The 17,503-nt window shown below is 51.9% G+C and overlaps 1 protein-coding gene across 2 annotated transcripts; it reads left to right on the top strand.

The window, feature by feature from the left end:
• The first annotated feature begins 3,814 nt into the window (after positions 1-3,814).
• Positions 3,815-17,498, top strand: LOC119940116 (cytochrome P450 4B1-like). 2 transcript variants are annotated; one of them, XM_038760169.1, is made up of 12 exons: positions 3,850-4,035; positions 8,733-8,874; positions 9,601-9,645; positions 10,114-10,241; positions 11,275-11,399; positions 11,489-11,643; positions 11,984-12,090; positions 14,918-15,108; positions 15,245-15,378; positions 16,086-16,150; positions 16,700-16,782; positions 17,246-17,498. In XM_038760169.1, exons 1-12 carry the CDS (start codon positions 3,850-3,852, stop codon positions 17,418-17,420), a joined length of 1,536 nt encoding a protein of 511 aa, XP_038616097.1. In that variant the 3' UTR covers positions 17,421-17,498. The 2 variants fall into 2 exon arrangements, with proteins under 2 accessions (XP_038616098.1, XP_038616097.1); XM_038760170.1 differs by lacking the exon at positions 9,601-9,645 and having other exon boundaries at positions 3,815-4,035.
• Positions 17,499-17,503: the final 5 nt, after the last annotated feature.

The raw sequence follows: 17,503 nt of genomic DNA, 5'->3' as shown, positions 1-17,503 counted from the left end.
ACGAGGTCCTCCCTCGGTGGGAAGGGGGGGGGGGGGCGGGCGCCGGACGAGGGATTCCCTCACTGCACCACCAGAGGGCGCTGGTACCACGTGACGCCTATTGGTCACGTGGTTGCTATGAGACACCCTTTGATTACCGGAGGGTTTTTTTTTAATTATAATGGCATTTATTAAGTGCTTACTATGTGCAAAGTACTGTTCTAAGCACTGGGGAGGGTGCAAGGTGATCAGGTTGTCCCACGGGAGGCTCACAGTCCTTCTTCCCCATTTTACAGATGAGGGAATTGAGGCACAGGGAAGTGAAGTGACTTGCCCAAAGTCACACAGCTGACAAGTGGAGGAGCCAGGATTTGAACCCATGATCTCTGACTCCAAAGCCCGGGCTCTTTCCGCTGAGCATTTCCACCTGCCTGCCAGGGCAGAAGCATTGTGGCTCAGTGGGAATCAATCAGTCAATCAATCAATCGTATTTATTGAGCGCTTACTGTGTGCAGAGCACTGTACTAAGCGCTTGGGAAGTACAAGTTGGCAACATATACAGTCAATCAATCGTATTTATTGAGCGCTTACTGTGTGCAGAGCACTGTACTAAACGCTTGGGAAGTACAAGTTGGCAACATATAGAGACAATCAATCAATCAATCATATTTATTGAGTGCTTACTGTGTGCAGAGCACTGTACTAAGCACTTGGGAAGTCCAAGTTGGCAACATATAGAGACAGTCCCTACCCAACAGTGGGCTCACAGTCAGAGCCCGGCTTTAGGAGTCAGAGGTCGTGGGTTCTAATCCCGGCTCCTCCACTTGTCAGCTGTGTGACTTTGGGCAAGTCACTTCACTTCTCTGTGCCTCAGTTCCCTCACCTGGAAAATGGGGATTAAGGCTGTGAGCCCCATGTGGGACAATCTGATCACCTTGTAAACTCCCCAGCGCTTAGAAAAGTGTTTTGCACATAGCAAGCACTTAATAAATCAATCGTGTTTATTGAGCACTTACAGTGTGCAGAGCACTGTACTAAGCGCTTGGGAAGTCCAAGTTGGCAACATATAGAGACGGTCCCTACCCAACAATGGGTTCACAGTCTAGAAGGGGGAGACAGAGAATGAAACAAAACATATTAACAAAATAAAATAAATAGAATAGATATGTACAAGTAAAATAGAGTAATAAATAAATTACTAATTACTAATAATAAGTAAATAAGTAAATGTCGGTATTATTATCAGCTGTGTGACTTTGGGCAAGTCACTTCACTTCTCTGGGCCTCAGTGACCTCATCTGTCAAATGGGGATGAAGACTGAGTCCCACGTGGGACAACCTGCTGACCTGGTGTCTACCCCGGCGCTCGGCCCATAGTAAGCGATTAGCAAATACCATCGTTACGTTCTAGACTGTGAGCCCGCTGTTGGGTAGGGACCGTCTCCATATGTTGCCGACTTGGACTTCCCAAGCGCTTAGTACAGTGCTCTGCACACAGTAAGCGCTCAATATTTACTATTCTATTTATTTTATTCTGTTAATATGGTTTGCTTTGTTGTCTGTCTCCCCCTTCTAGACTGTCAGCCAGCTGTTGGGTAGGGACCGTCTCTGTATGTGGCCCATTTGTACTTCCCAAGCGCTTAGTACAGTGCTCTGCACAAAGTAAGCGCTCAATATTTACTATTCTATTTATTTTATTCTGTTAATATGTTTTGCTTTGTTGTCTGTCTCCCCCTTCTAGACTGTCAGCCAGCTGTTGGGTAGGGGCCGTCTCTATATGTTGCCAACTTGGACTTCCCAAGCCCTTAGTTACAGTGCTCTGCACACAGTAAGCGCTCAATAAATACGATTGAATGAATGAATGATTATTATCCCATTTCTGAGGCTGGGTTTGGAGGCTCTCTGCTCCTCGGGGGAACCCCTGGCCCTCCCCCGCAGGGAAACCTCGGCACCACTGGTGGTCTTGAGTGACCCCCTCCCCGCCCTTTTCCCCCCGCTAGGCCAAGGGCAGCGTGGCTCAGTGGAAAGAGCCCGGGCTTGGGAGCCAGAGGTCATGGGTTCTAATCCCGGCTCTGCCACTTGTCAGGTGTGTGACTTTGGGCAAGTCACTTAATAATAATGATGATGGCATTTATTAAGCGCTTACGATGTACAAAGCACTGTTCTAAGCGCTGGGGAGGTTACAAGGTGATCAGGTTGTCCCACCTTAATCCCTATTTTACAGATGAGGTAAATGAGGCCCAGTGAAGTGATTGCCGAAAGTCACACAGCTGACAGTTGGTGGAGCCGGGATTTGAACCCATGATCTCTGACTCCAAAGCCCGTGCTCTTTGCACTGAGCCACGCTGCTTCTCTGGGACTCAGTTACCTTTCATTCATTCATTCAATCATCTTTATTGAGCGCTTACTGTGTGCAGAGCTCTGTACTAAGCGCTTGGGAAGTACAAGTCGGCAACATATGTACCTCATCTGTAAAATGGAGATGAAGACTGTGAGCCCCCCGTGGGACAACCTGATCACCTTGTATACCCCCCCAGCGCTTAGAACAGTGCTTTGCACATAGTAAACGCTTATCAAATGCCATTATTATTATTATTATTATTATTATTATTACTATTATTAAGCAGAGTGGCTTAGTGGAAAGAGCACGGGCTTTGGAGTCAGAGGTCATGGGTTCAAATCCCGACTCCTCCAAGTGTCAGCTGTGTGACTTCAAAGCCCTACTGAGAGCTCACCTCCTCCAGGAGGCCTTCCCAGACTGAGCCCCCTCCTTCCTCTCCCTCTCCTCCCCCTCCCCATCCCCCCTGCCTTACCTCCTTCCCCTCCCCACAGCACCTGTATAGATGTATATATGTTTGTACGGATTTATTACTATATTTTATTTGTACATATTTAGTCTATTTATTTTATTTTGTTACTATGTTTTGTTTTGTTCTCTGTCTCCCCCTTCTAGACTGTGAGCCCACTGTTGGGTAGGGAACATCTCTAGATGTTGCCAACTTGTACTTCCCAAGCGCTCAGTCCAGTGCTCTGCACGCAGTAAGCGCTCAATAAATACGCTTGAATGAATGAATGACTTTGGGCAAGTCACTTCACTTCTCTGTGCCTCAGTTCCCTCATCTGGAAAATGGGGATGAAGACTGTGCGCCCCCGTGGGACAACCTGCTGACCTTGGAACCTCCCCAGCGCTGAGAACGGTGCTTTGCACACAGTAAGCGCTTCATAACGGCCATCATTATTCTTTTATTTATTTATTTTACTTGTACATATCCATTCTATTTCTTTTATTTTGTTAATATGCTTTGTTTTGTTCTCTGTCTCCCCCTTCCAGACTGTGAGCCCGCCGTTGGGTAGGGACCGTCTCTAGATGTTGGCAGCTTGGACTTCCCGAGCGCTTAGTGCAGTGCAGTAAGCGCTCAGTAAATACGGTTGATTGATTCTTATTAAACGGGGCCAGTTGGGTCTCAGTTCCGTATACCTGTATATATGTTTGTCCATATTTATTACTCTATTTATTTATCTATTTATTATACTTGTCCATATCTATTCTATTTATTTTATTTTGTTAGTATGTTTGGTTTTGTTCTCTGTCTCCCCCTTTTAGACTGTGAGCCCGCTGTTGGGTAGGGGCCGTCTCTAGATGTTGCCAACTTGGACTTCCCAAGCGCTTAGTCCAGTGCTCCGCACACAGTGAGCGCTCAATAAATAGGATTGATGATGATGATGATGATGATGATGATGGTGATGAGTTCCGCTTGGTGCCGGCAGGCGGCGCTTTGGGCGGCCCCTCTGTCCAGCCCCCGGACAGGTCATTGGGGTCCCTTGGGTGCGGGGGCTCAGTCCCAGGTCAGACACCGAAGAGCCCACACCATGGTCCCCCCACCGGACCAGGGGACGGGCTGGGGGCCCCCCGCCTCGCTGGCCCTGCTCTGCCTGGCCCTGGTCCTGCTCCTCATCAAGGGCACCCAGCTTTTCCTCCTGAAGCAGAAGCTGCTCAAGACCTTCGCCCAGTTCCCCGGCCCCCCGGCCCACTGGTTGCTCGGACACAACCTGGAGGTAGAGGGGAGCTTACTGGGAGGCACGGAGAGTGGACAAAGCAGAAAGTCGGGCGGAGCAAACTGGAGGGTGGAAGGAAGCAGAGCGGAGGGAAGAACAGAGGGGAGAGCAAACTGGCCCGGAATGCCCTCCCTCTGCCCCTCCGCCAAGCTAGCTCTCTTCCTCCCTTCAAGGCCCTACTGAGAGCTCACCTCCTCCAGGAGGCCTTCCCAGACTGAGCCCCTTCCTTCCTCTCCCCCTCGTCCCCCTCTCCATCCCCCCATCTTACCTCCTTCCCTTCCCCACAGCACCTGTATATATGTATATATGGTTGTACATATTTATTACTCTATTTATTTATTTATTTATTTTACTTGTACATTTCTATCCTATTTATTTTATTTTGTTGGTATGTTTGGTTCTATTCTCTGTCTCCCCCTTTTAGACTGTGAGCCCACTGTTGGGTAGGGACTGTCTCTGTGTGTTGCCAATTTGTACTTCCCAAGCACTTGGTACAGTGCTCTGCACATAATAAGCGCTCAATAAATACAATTGATTGATTGATTGTACATATCTATTCTATTTATTTTATTCTGTTAGTATTACTCTATTTTACTTGTACATATTTATTCTATTTTATTTTGTTAGTATGTTTGGTTTTGTTCTCTGTCTACCCCTTTTAGACTGTGAGCCCACTGTTGGGTAGGGACTTTATATGTTGCCAACTTGGACTTCCCAAGCGCTTAGTACAGTGCTCTGCACACAGCGCTCAATAAATACGATTGATTGATTGATTGGAGAGTGGAAGGAAGCAGAGAGTAGGGAAGAACAGAGGGGAGAGCAAACCGGAGAGCGGACAAAGCGGAAAGTTGGGCACAGCAGACAACAGGGCTGCATAGAGGGAAGAGCAAACTGGAGAGTGGAAGGAAGCAGAGTAGGGAAGAGCAGAGGCAAAAGCAAACTGGAGAGTGGAAGGAAGCAGAGAGTAGGGAAGAACAGAGGGGAGAGCAAACTGGAGAGTGGAAGGAAGCAGAGAGTAGGGAAGAACAGAGGGAAGAGCAAACTGGAGAACGGACAAAGCGGAAAGTTGGGCAGAGCAGAGAACAGGGCAGCATAGAGGGCAGAGCAAACTGGGGAGTGGAAGAAAGCAGAGAGTAGGGAAGAGCAGAGGCAAAAGCAAACCGGAGAGTGGAAGGAAGCGGAGAGTAGGGAAGAGCAGAGGGGAGAGCAAACCGGACAGCGGACAAAGCGGAAAGTTGGGCAGAGCAGAGAACAGGGCAGCATAGTGGGCAGAGCAAACTGGAGATTGGAAGGAAGCAGAGTAGGGAAGAGCAGAGGCGAAAGCAAACTGGAGAGTGGAAGGAAGCAGAGAGTAGGGAAGAACAGAGGGAGAGCAAACTGGAGAGTGGAAGGAAGCAGAACGTAGGGAAGAGCAGAAATCAGAGCAAACCAGAGAGCGGACAAAGCAGAAAGTTGGGCAGAGCAAACTGGAGAGTGGAAGGAAGCAGAGAGTAGGGAAGGGCAGAAAGGAGGAAAGAGCAGGGGTCAGAGCAAACCGGAGAGTGACAAATCAATCAATCGTATTTATTGAGCGCTTACTGTGTGCAGAGCAGACAAAGCAGAGAGCCGGGCAGAACAGGGGACAGGGCAGGCCAGAAAGCAAGATAGATGGGAGGGTGGACAGGGCAGAAAGTGGAGGGGGGAGAGAGAAAAAAAGAGGAAGGGAGAGAGAAAGAGAAGCCCAGAGTGGGGCAGATTAGAGGACAAACCATAAGGGAGAGTGGGGTAGCCTTCGCCGCTCCGAAATCTATCTGAGCTAATCTCTCCAGAGGAGTTCAGAACACCTAGAACTTGGAGGGGGAGAGGTCTCCCATTTATTCTTTAATGTTATATTGTGCTCTCCCAAACGCTTAGTACAGTGGTTTGCACACAGTAAGCACTCAATAAAAACGATTGAATGAATGTAAGAGCCCAACTAGTCCAGCCCCCTGCTTCCAGGCAGGTGACAGAAGTACGCAGCATGGTCCACCATTAATGGGCACGTAGACTCATTCATTTAATTGTATTGAGTGTTTACTGTGTGCAAAGCACTGTACTAAGCACTTGGGAGAGTACAATATAACAGACACATTCCCCGCCCACAACGAGCTTATAGTCTAGAGAGGGAGACAGGCATTAATAGAAATCAATAAATGACAAATATGTACATAAGTGCTGTGGGGCTGGGAGGGGGATTGAGGACAACGCAAAAAGGAGTGGGAGAAGAGGAAAGGAGGGTCGAGTCACAACGTCCTGCTCCTTTCTGCTTCCTGTTCACTCTCTTCCATGACTTCTAGGAAATTCTTCTCCTGTCTAACTGCAGTCTTTCCTGCTGTACCATCTGCTTGTTTCTGCTAGTTCAGGCCTCCGTGGACCCGAAGAGCAGCTCATCGATCGGTATTCCTCCCCATAAAACCATCTGGATTATTGGAGACAGTGATTCAGAGCCCGCAGTCAGTTGGTCAATCATATTTATTGAGCGCTTATTGGGTACAGAGCACTGTACCAAGTGCTTGGTAGAGTACAGTAGAACAGACACATTACCTGCCCATAACGAGCTAGCAGTCTAAAGGGGGAGACGGACAATGTAAAATAAATTACAGATTTCTACGTAAGTGTTGCGGGGTTGGTTTGGACGGGGATGAATAAAGGGAGCAGGTCAGGGCAATCCAGAAAGGAGTAGAAGAAAAGGAAAAGTGAGCTAGGAGGGGCCAAGATGATTGAATGCTTTAAAGCCATTGGTGAGGAGTTTCTGTTTGATGCGGAGGTGGCTCGTCAAACCCCGGGGGTTTTGAGGAATGGGGAAGTATGGCTTGAACATTCTTGTAGAAAAATGATCCAGACAGCAGGGTGAAGTTTGGACCTGTGTGGGGAGAGACAGGAGTCCGGGAGGTCAGCAAAGAGTAATCGAGGCAGGGTCGAATAAGTGCTTGCGCTAATGTGGTAGCAATTTGGATGGAGAGGAAAGGGTAGATTTTAGCAATGTTGTGAAGGTCGAACAGACAGGATTTAATGATTAAATATGTGGGTTAAATGAGAGAGAGGAGTCAAGGATAACGCCAACGTTATGCTCCTGTGGGACAGGAAGGATGGTGGTTCAGAGTTTCCCAACTACAGAGTGGGGAAAGTCAGGGAGAGGATGGGGTTTGGGTGGGAAGATTAGGAGCTCCGTTTTGGGCATGTTACGTTTGAGGTGACAGCGGGATATCCAAATAGAAATGTCTTGAAGGCAGGTGAAAATATGAGACTGCAGAGAGGGAGAGAGAGATCAGGGCGGGAGGGGTTTATTTGGGAATTATCCACACAGAGTTGGTAGATGAAGCCATCTCCCCCTTCTAGACTGTGAGCCCGTTGTTGGGTAGGGACCATCTATATATAGAGAAGCAGCATGGCTCAGTGGCAAGAGCCCGGGCTTTGGAGTCAGGGGTCATGAGTTCAAATCCCGGCTCCGCCAACTGTCAGCTGTGTGACTTTGGGCAAGTCACTTAAACTTCTCTGTGCCTCAGTTACCTCATCTGTAAAATGGGGATTAAGATTGTGAGCCCCCCATGGGACAATCTGATCACCTTGTAACCTCCCCAGTATTTAGAACAGTGCTTGGCACATAGTAAGCGCTTAACAAATACCGTTATTATTATATGTTGCCGACTTGTACTTCCCAAGCACTTAAAACAGTGCTCTGCACACAGTAAGCGCTCAATAAATACAATTTACTCCCTATCTGGGGAGAAGCAGCATGGTCTAGAGGATAGAGCATGGGCTTGGAAGTCAGAAGGACCTGGGTTCTAGCCCCACTCCACCACATGTCTGCGGGTGACCTTGGGCAAGTCACTTCACTTCTCTGCGCCACAGTTATCTCACACGTAAAATGGGGATTAAGAGCAAGACAGGGACTGCGTCCAACCTGATGAACTTGTATTCATTCATTTATTCAATTGCATTTATTGAGCGCTTACTGGGTGCAGAGAACTGTGCTAAGCACTTGGGAGGGTGCAATATAACAATAAATAGACACACTCCCTGCCCACAAGGAGCTTACAGTCTAGAGGGGGAGACAGACATGTATATAAATAAATTATAGATATATACATAAGTCCTGTGGGTCTGGAAGAAGGGATGAATAAAGGAGCAGGTATCTACCACAGTGCTTAGAACAGTCCTTTGCACATAGTAAGCGCTTAATAACTACCATTTTATATGTAGACATATGTATGTATGTGTCTCTATATAAAACATATACTTTTTTATATATATATAGTGTTTGGCACATAAGCGCTTAGTAACTACCATTTTATATATAGTCATATGTATGTATATGTCTTTCTATAAAATATATACATTTTATATATATAGTGCTTTGCACATAGTAAGCGCTTAGTAAATGCCATTATTACTATATATATTCTGGGCACAGGGCAGACTATTTAGACAGTGCCCCAGAACTTAGAACAGTGCTTGACACTGTTAAGTGCTTAACAAATACCATAATTATTGTATTTATGGTATACCCCATGCCTAGTTTGAACAGCAAGGCACTCAGTCCTATAAGCCCACCGTGGGCAGGGAGTGTGTCCGTTTGTTCTATTGTACTCTCCCAAGTGCTTAGTACGTGCTGTGCACCCAGTAAGCACTCAATAAATGATTGACTGACCGCTCCACCTTTCCTTGTCTCCCCGCAGTTCCAGCCGAGCCAAGAATTAGACAAGACTTCCTCGCTGTCAGAGAAATATCCTTACGCCTTCCCACGCTGGCTGGGTGGGTTCATAGTACTCTGTCAGATCTATCACCCCGATTACATGAAGGCTGTGCTGAGCCGTGGAGGTGAGGGGGTTGGACAAGGTGGCGGGAGGAGAGGGGAGTGGATGTCCCCAGAAGCCCCCCCGGGGAGAAACCGGTCCACACCAAATCTGTCCTTGAGGGCTGCGGGGGGTGGGCTAGCTTACGTGAGCGGAGTCAGGGGTCAGTCACTCATTTATTAAGTTCATACTGTGTGCAGAGCACTGTAATAATAATAATAACGGCATTTATTAAGCGCTTACTATGTGTAAAGCACTGTTCTAAGCGCTGGGGAGGTTACAAGGTGATCAGGTTGTCCCACGGGGGGCTCACAGTCTTAATCCCCACTTTACAGATGAGGTAACTGAGGCACAGAGAAGTGAAGTGACTTGTCCAAAGTCACCCAGCTGACAATTGGAGGAGTAGGGATTTGAACCCATGACCTCTGACTCCAAAAGCCGTGCTCTTTCCACTGAGCCACGCTGCTTCTCTAAGCACTTGGGAGAGTACAATATAAGAGACTCCTTCCCCGCTCACAACGTGTGATCAGGGGAAGGCCTTCTGGAGGAGGTGTCTTTGAAGGGGGACCGGGAGGTGGTTTGGAGAAGGAAAGGGTGTGGGGGTGGCGCAGAAGGGGGTGTCCCAGGGGGGTCGAAGGTGCTCACCGAGAGCTCGGGAGAAGACATCGCCCACTAGGCTCGTGTCCTGCCCCCCGAGGAGCTGCCACTCGAGGTCGGCCCACTGAGGGAGGTTCTTTGCTTTGTTCCGCAGATCCCAAAAGCCATCTGGGGTATCAGTTTCTCTCCCTGTGGATTGGTAGGTCCCTCCCCCAGCCAATCAATCAATCCATCTATGGTATTTATTGAGCACCCACTGTGTGCAGAGCCCCGTTTGAAGCCAACAGCCTCGCTTCCCACCCTGCTTCCAAAAGGCCGCGGGGAGCAGAGTGGCGCGGGTCACCCTCTCCTTCCTCCCTCCGCCCACCTATCCCCCATGATCGCCTGGAGGGTTCCCGTCTGCGTCTCGGCCGGCCACCATGGGCAATCAATCAATCAATCAATCGCATTTATTGAGTGCTTACTGTGTGCAGAGCACTGTACTAAGCGTTGGCAACATATAGAGACAGTCCCTACCCAACAGTGGGCTCGCAGTCTAGAAGTGTGGGCCTTCCCCCACCGCACCTCCACTCCTCCCTTCCCCCTGAGACCCCTCGGCACCGCCGGTGGCCTAAAACTCCCCCTGGCCTACTGGCCACCTCCTCCTCCTTTTCCCCCACCTCCCCAGGCAATGGGCTCCTGGTGTCCAACGGGCCCCAGTGGTTCCAGCACCGGAAGCTGCTGACTCCCGGTTTTCACCTCAACATCCTGAAACCCTACGTCCAGCTGATGGCCGACTCCGCCACGGTGATGCTGGTGAGGGCACGGGGCCAACTGGGCCGTTACCCAGAATCCTCCCAAAGAATCAATCAATCAATCAATCGTATTTATTGAGCACTTACTGTGTGCAGAGCACTGTACTAAGCGCTTGGGAAGTACAAGTCAGCAACACATAGGGACAGTCCCTACCCAACGGCGGGCTCACAGTCTAGAAGGGGGAGAAGGGTCCCGACAGTCACCCCGAGAGCCGATGGCCCAGGAGATGGCCTTTCCTCCAGGCCCCCATCTTGCGCTCCCCCCTTAGTGGCAGACCCCAGGCCTTAGGGGCTGGAGAAGCTCGGAAGAGCTGGTTCCCCCACCCCATGAGCCCCAGGAGGACTGGGACCATGTTTAAGCGGCTCAGGCTGGCTCCGCCCCGAGCACAGTGCTTGCCCCAGAGTGCTGAGTCGATTCCCTACTTCTGACCCTCAATCGCTGCGGAGAAAAGAATGAGTGCCAGGACCTCGGTTCTAATCCGGGCTCCGCCACTTGCCTGCTGTGGGGCCTTGGGCAAATCACTTAGCTTCTCTGGGCCTCAGTTCCCTCATCTGTAAAATGGGGATTAAGACCGCGAGCCCAACGCGGGACGGGGGCTGTGTCCGATCCAATTTGCTTGTATCCACCCTAGCGCAGTGCTTGGCACTTAGTAAGTGCTTAACGAATACCACAATTATTATTATTATTATGAATTCCTACCGTTTCTCCTCCCTCTGTGTGCGACTGCAGTCAGTCAATCAAATTTGAGTGCTTACCGTGCGCTGAGCACTGTATTAAGCGCTTGGGAGAGTATGATATAAAATTGTTGTCTGTCTCCCCCTTCTAGACTGTGAGCCCGTTGTTGGGTAGGGACCGTCTCTTTATGTTGCCAACTTGTACTTCCCAAGCGCTTAGTACGGTGCTCTGCACTCAGTAAGCGCTCAATAAATACGATTGAATGAATGAACAAACGCATTCCCGGACCACAACGAGCTTACAGTCGAGAGGGGGAGACTGACGTGAATAGAAATCAATAAATTACACCTGTCTGCAGGACAAATGGGAGAAGCTGGCGGCCCAGGGGGAGACCGTGGAGTTGTTCCAGCACATCAGCCTCATGGCTCTGGACACCATCTTGAAGTGTGCCTTCAGTCACCACAGCAACTGCCAGCTGGACCGGTCAGCGGCAAGGGCCCAGGCTTCAGAGGGCAGCCGTCCGGGGGACGGTTCCGCTGGCTTTCTGAGTCTCGGTGTCCTTTCTCCTCCAGCGACTCCAACTCCTACACGCAGGCGGTGTCGGACCTGACTTCCCTAATCACTCATCGAGTCCTCCATTTCCAGTACCACAACAACTTCGTGTATTGGCTCACCCCCAGCGGCCGGCGCTTCCGGAAGGCCTGCGAGAAAGCGCACCGTCACACAGGTGAACGGCTGGTCCATCCCGGGTCAGCGCTGCTCTGGCCAAGGGGTCAGGCTTGCTGGCCTCTGCGGACCGGTATTTGCCCCGGGTCAGGGCTGCTGTGTCCACCCTGGGTCAGTGCCATGCTTCCCTGCAGGTTGGCATCCACCCCCTGCCTCGGCTGACCCTGGCACTGCAGGATGGCCTGACCTGAGACCCGAGGCCCTCCCTGCCCCCCGAGATCCGGTGATCTTAGGGTGAACGCCGGTCATCGTCCTTTGCCTACAGTCCACGGGAGTCACCGCGGATCAGAAAAGTTGGCAGGCTGGGGGCATGTGACGGGTGGCTCTCTTCTCTGACCCAGATCAGGTGATCCAGAACCGGAAGGAGTTGCTGAAGGATGAGCAGGAGCTGGAGAAGATCCTGAAGAAAAGACACCTGGATTTTCTGGACATCCTGATCTGTGCCAAGGTGAGTGCCCACAGTGAGCTCACAGTCTGGAAAATGATATTGTCTTTGAACCCCTTTATTCATCCCCCTCGCCACGGCACTATTTCTATTCATGTCTGTTTTCCCCTCTAGACTGCAAGCTCGCTGTGGGCAGAGAATGTGTCTGTTATATTATTATATTGTACTCTCCCAAGCGCTTAGTACAGTGCTCTGCACACAGTAAGCACTCAATACAATTGACTGACCAACCCACCCGGAGCCTAGCATAGAGCTGGTGGCTGGGGTTCCTGGAAACCCCCACTGAGGCATGGACTTCAGTTGGCACCTCTCTTTTGGGGAACTTTATGTAACCTTAAGGTACAGGGAGCTTTGACGGAATCATGTGCGTTTTCCTGTAAACATTAACTTACTGAACCAAGAGCTGTCCAGATCTGGGGTTACTGAAAAGGAGGGCAGCGGTGACCCTCGTCTCTATGGCAAAGACAAAACCCGTCCCCCTCTAGACTGTAATGACATTGTGGGCAGGGAATGTGTCTTTTTATTGTGATAGTGTATGCTCCCAAGCGCTTAGTACAGTGCTTTTCACACAGAAAGCACTCAATAAATACGATTGAATGACTAAAAGAGACTGTCCCTCTCGCCTCTCTTTTTCTGTCTCTGTTGTCTCTTCCCACCTCTTTTTTTAATGGTATTTGTTAAACACTTACTAAGTGCCAGGCACTAATAATAACAACTGTGGTATTTATTAAGTGCTTACTATGTGCCAGGCACCGTACTAAGCACTGAGGTGAATATAAGCAAATTGGGGTGGACACAGTTCCTGTCCTGCATAGGGTTTACTGTCTTAATCCCCATTTTACAGATGAGGTAACTGTACTAAGCGCAGGGATCGATACAACCTAATTCAGTTGGACACAGTCCGTATCCCCCATGGGGCTCACAGGCTTAATCCCCATTCTACAGTTGAGGTAGCTGAGGCACAGAGAAGTTAAGTGACTTGTCCAAGGTCCCACAGCAGACAAGTGGCAGAGTCAGGATGAGAGCACCAAATCCTCCAGGCCCATGCTCTATCCAGTAGGCTATGCTGCTCTCGCTGTCTCTCGCTCCTGTCTGCATCTCCTCCATTCTTTGTCCCTCTAGCTCTTTCTGCCTGTCTTTTCTCTGCCTCTCCCCTAGATCTCTGTAGCTTCCCCCTGTCCTAATAATAATCATAATAATGGCATTTATTAAGTGCTTACTATGTGCAAAGCACTGTTCTAAACAGTAAGGAGGTTACAAGGTGATCAGGTTGTCCCACGGGGGGGCTCACAGTCTTAATCCCCATTTTCCAGATGAGGTCACTGAGGCCCAGAGAAGTTAAATGAGTTAAGTTAATTGGCGGATCTGAGATTTGAACCCATGACCTCTGACTCCAAAGCCCGGGCTCTTTCCACTGAGCCACGCTGCTTCTCTCTGTGCCTGTCTCTTCTCTCTATATCATCCCCTTTCTGATTTCACCCAACTGCCAAGATTTATCTTTCTTCTGTATCTCTTTTCCTTCACTGTCTCTCAGTCTCTGTCTCTTTTACTCCCCCCCCCCCCCCACAACCCCTGAATCCCTCTCTGTCTGTTGTCAATAATAATAATAGTATTTATGAAGTGAGGTCTCTTTTCGGTCCATCTCTCTTTACCCTCTCGGCCCCTCCCCCATTTCCCCCCCTGGCCTGCTGCCCCTTGCCCTAATGGCCAGTGATCACATTAACTCATGACCCGCTTGGCTTCGTTGGGGTCTGGGAGTGTTGAATATTCACCCGAGGGTGTACCGGCCAGCAGGGTAAATAAGGCCTCGGGGTGGATGGGTGGAGAAGGGGCCTTGGGGGAGATGTTTCTAGAACACACAGGGGTGGGAAGAGCGGTGGGAGAGTGGGAAGGGGAAAGGTGGGGAGGGTGGGAAAGAGGGAGGATGAGCGGCAGGAGAGAGGGTGGTAGGGGCTGCCTCTTCCTGACATCCACCCACCCTCTCCATCTCACTACAGTTCTGCTGCTCCTTGACCCTCCCAGCCTCCCTTCATTTGCTCGTCTCCCTCAGCCTCAACCCCCTCCTCACTCGGGACCCTTCTTGAATCCCCACGGGCCCCGGAATGGGTCTCTGATGGACTCCCATCCGGCGTCCATCTCCGCTCACCCTCCAAGCCTCTGCCGCCTCCCTCTCCCTGGTCCTCGGGAAAACGGGTGCCACATCCAAGCCGGGGGCTGGGCTGGCTGTAGCCAGGGCGGAGGGATGCCAGCGCTGACCAGAGGAACACGGGACACAGAGGGCCCAGGCTGGGCTGGACGGACACCACAGAGTTGCTCAGTGGAAAGAGCCCGGGCTTTGGAGTCAGAGGTCATGGGTTCAAATCCCAGCTCCGCCACTTGTCAGCTGTGTGACTTTGGGCAAGTCACTTAACTTCTCTGGGCCTCAGTTACCTCATCTGGAAAATGGGGATTAAGTCTGTGAGCCTCACGTGGGACAACTTGATTACCTTGTATCTACTCCAGTGCTGAGAACAGTGCTTTGCACATAGTAAGTGCTTAGTAAATGCCATTATTATTATTACTGCCCCTTTTATGACCGGATTTCCGGCCTCCCTGCTCAGGGCTGATGACAGGATGCTGGGCTGTGGAGGCCCCACCTTGGGGTTCCAAGCCCCACGTCTTCCCTGCCAAGGTCCCCACGAGCCACATGTTTTGGACTCGGACAGAGAGAAGGCCATACGGGGTGACCCTCCCCTGGCTTAGACAAAGAAAAGACCCCATGGGGTGACCCTGCCCCGACTTGGGCAGAGGGAAGACCTCACGGGTGACCTTCCCCTCGCACTTTCCCCAGGTGGAGGAGGGCGAGGGGCTGTCGGACGCAGACCTGCGGGCCGAGGTGGACACGTTCATGTTTGAAGGCCACGACACCACAGCCAGCGGCATCTCCTGGGCGCTCTACTGCTTGGCCCTGCATCCCGAACATCAGCAGCGCTGTCGCGAGGAGATCCAGGAGGTCCTGGGGGGCCGGGACACCGTCCAGTGGTGAGATTGCCCCAGTGTGACGACACGGGAGAGGCCGGACCGGTGTAGGTTGGAAAAGGCGGGGGCGGGGGGAGGATACAGGTCTGCCAGGCCTTCCCCCCCGCCACCTCAGCCTCTGGGTTCGGTGCCTTCCAAGGGGGGATCTGGCCCAGCTGACCTATACCACCATGTGCATCAAAGAGTCTCTGCGCCTCTACCCGCCGGTGCCCGTGGTCTCCCGCCAGCTCAGCACACCCATCACCTTCTTCGACGGACGCTCGCTGCCAGCAGGTGGGCAGCCGGTCTCCGGGGTCCCCACCACAGAATCCTAGGAAGGAAGGGCGGGCCGAGGGAGGGCAGAGGGAGAGTCATCCGCCTCCCAGCTCTGCGCCCGGCCTCTAGCGATCAATCCAGCAGTCAATGAGCGCTTATTGGGACAGGGCACTGTATTGGGCGATTGTGATACAATAGTGTTAGGTACTGGGGGATTGTGGAGGAAGGCCTGGCTTTTGTTCAGCAGCCTGTGGGCTGGCCCGCGCTTCCTGGGAAAAACCTTGGACAGAAGGGAAGAACCAGGCCCACCGCCTGCCGTCCTGACCTGACCTCCGTTGGCTCTGCCCAGTGGTCTGGTGGCAGGAAAGGTCAGTCAGTCGGTCAGTGGTATTTATTGAGCACTTACTGTGTGCAGAGCACTGTATTAAGCGCTTGAGTACAGTATAATATAAAAGCCATATTCCCTGCCCGCAACGAGCTTACTGTCTAGTGGGGACAGGGAGGAGGAGCACCTGGTCTGGAGAGTTGCGATGTGGGGAGCCCAGTCCAGATTCCCCTGATCCAGGAGTCATCTGTGCTAGTTGGCACTGCCCGGAGGGAACGTGGCCACCTTGCCCTGGATGCCCGGATGGTTGGGGGGGGGGGGTACCAGATTTAGGGGAACCCGGGGCCCCCGACTCCTGATCCCCCATCGTGCTGAGCACCCCCTCCGTCTCGTCCCTCAGACCAGATGGTTTCCCTGCACTTGTACGCTCTCCACCGCAACCCCAGCGTGTGGCCCAGCCCGGAGGTACGAACCCAGGGCGGGGTGGGTGTGGTGGGCGAGCCTGGTGGGTGGGCATGCGAAGGTGGGGCAGAGGGCGAGGCTCTGGGTACAGAGAAGCAGCGTGGCTCAGTGGAAAGAGCCCGGGCTTTGGAATCAGAGGTCATGGGTTCAAATTCCGACTCTGCCAATTAGCTGTGTGACTTTGGGTAAGTCACTTCACTTCTCTGGGCCTCAGTTACCTCATCTGGAAAATGGGAATGAAGACTGTGAGCCCCCCCGTGGGACAACCTGATCCCCTTGTAACCTCCCCAGCGCTTAGAACAGTGCTTTGCACATAGTAAGCGCTTAATAAATACCTTATTATTAGAAAGCAGGCAGGGCCTAGTAGGGTCCCCCCCAGACTGGGCCTGGAGCTATCCCACCTCCTGGACCCCCTGGGTCTTGCCCCTGCCCCCCTCCTGCCAGGCTCTTTTGGACTGGGGCCTTGAGCTAAGGGGGGGTGGTCTTGGTGCTCAAGACCCTCCTCTCTCCTCTCCCCCTGGGGTTCTCATGGACTCCGCTGTCTCCCTGCAGCTCTTCGACCCCATGAGGTTCTCCCCGGAGATGACGACCAGCAGACACCCCTATGCCTTTCTGCCCTTCCTAGCCGGATCCAGGTGAGGCCGGGGCCCACTGTCCATAGGGAGACCTAACCCAGCCTGACTCCCACCCCCCTCAGCTCCACCCTGTCCCGGTGAACAGCAGTCTCCCTGAGCCACCCCACCCTCTCCAAGGGGGCAGCTGAGATCTCCCCAGCAACATTGCTCCCCCTTCTAAGCCGCCCTCGCCCCCAGCCTCGCAATAACCTTTCACAGGCGGTACCTCACTTTATTCCCACTCCACAATGCTCCTTAGAGGCAGGGTTCCAACCTCCATTTACAGCGGAAGAAACTGATGCCCAGAGAGATTTAGCGACTTGCCCAGCAAGTCCCGGGACACACCCGGGACTCAAATCCCCTCTCTGGCCTCACAGCTGTGTCCAGTAGCTCTCGCAGCCTTTGAGACAGCAGCAGGGGAGGGGGCACCACTCCCCAAGGCTGAGATAGGTCACCCCACCCACCCCCACCTCGTGTCCTCCAGGAATTGCATCGGACAGCACTTCGCCATGAACGAGTTGAAGGTGGTCGTGGCCCAGTCCCTGCTCCGCTTCGAGTTCTCACCGGACCCCACCCAGATCCCGGTGCCCATCCCCCAGCTCGTCCTCAAATCCAAGAATGGCATCCACCTGAACCTAAGGAAGCTGCCTGTGTCCTAAAGGCTGAAGGAATCTTCCCCAGTCCGATGTGAATACAGCAAGCAGGCCACTGCTGGCCCTGCTTTTTCGTTCCCTGTTTGTCT

This window comes from Tachyglossus aculeatus, chromosome 18 (assembly GCF_015852505.1).
Source record: "Tachyglossus aculeatus isolate mTacAcu1 chromosome 18, mTacAcu1.pri, whole genome shotgun sequence".
Taxonomy (NCBI): domain Eukaryota; kingdom Metazoa; phylum Chordata; class Mammalia; order Monotremata; family Tachyglossidae; genus Tachyglossus; species Tachyglossus aculeatus.
The sequence above is the reverse complement of the archived record's forward strand: the minus strand, read 5'-3'. Positions and strand labels throughout refer to the sequence as shown.

Coding starts and splice junctions, on each gene's coding strand:
- LOC119940116 (XM_038760169.1), top strand. CDS start 3,850: ATGGTCCCCCCACCGGACCAGGGGACGGGCTGGGGGCCCCCCGCCTCG. Junction 4,036..8,732: donor TGCTCGGACACAACCTGGAG/GTAGAGGGGAGC, acceptor GTCTCCCCGCAG/TTCCAGCCGAGCCAAGAATT. Junction 16,151..16,699: donor GCGTGTGGCCCAGCCCGGAG/GTACGAACCCAG, acceptor GTCTCCCTGCAG/CTCTTCGACCCCATGAGGTT.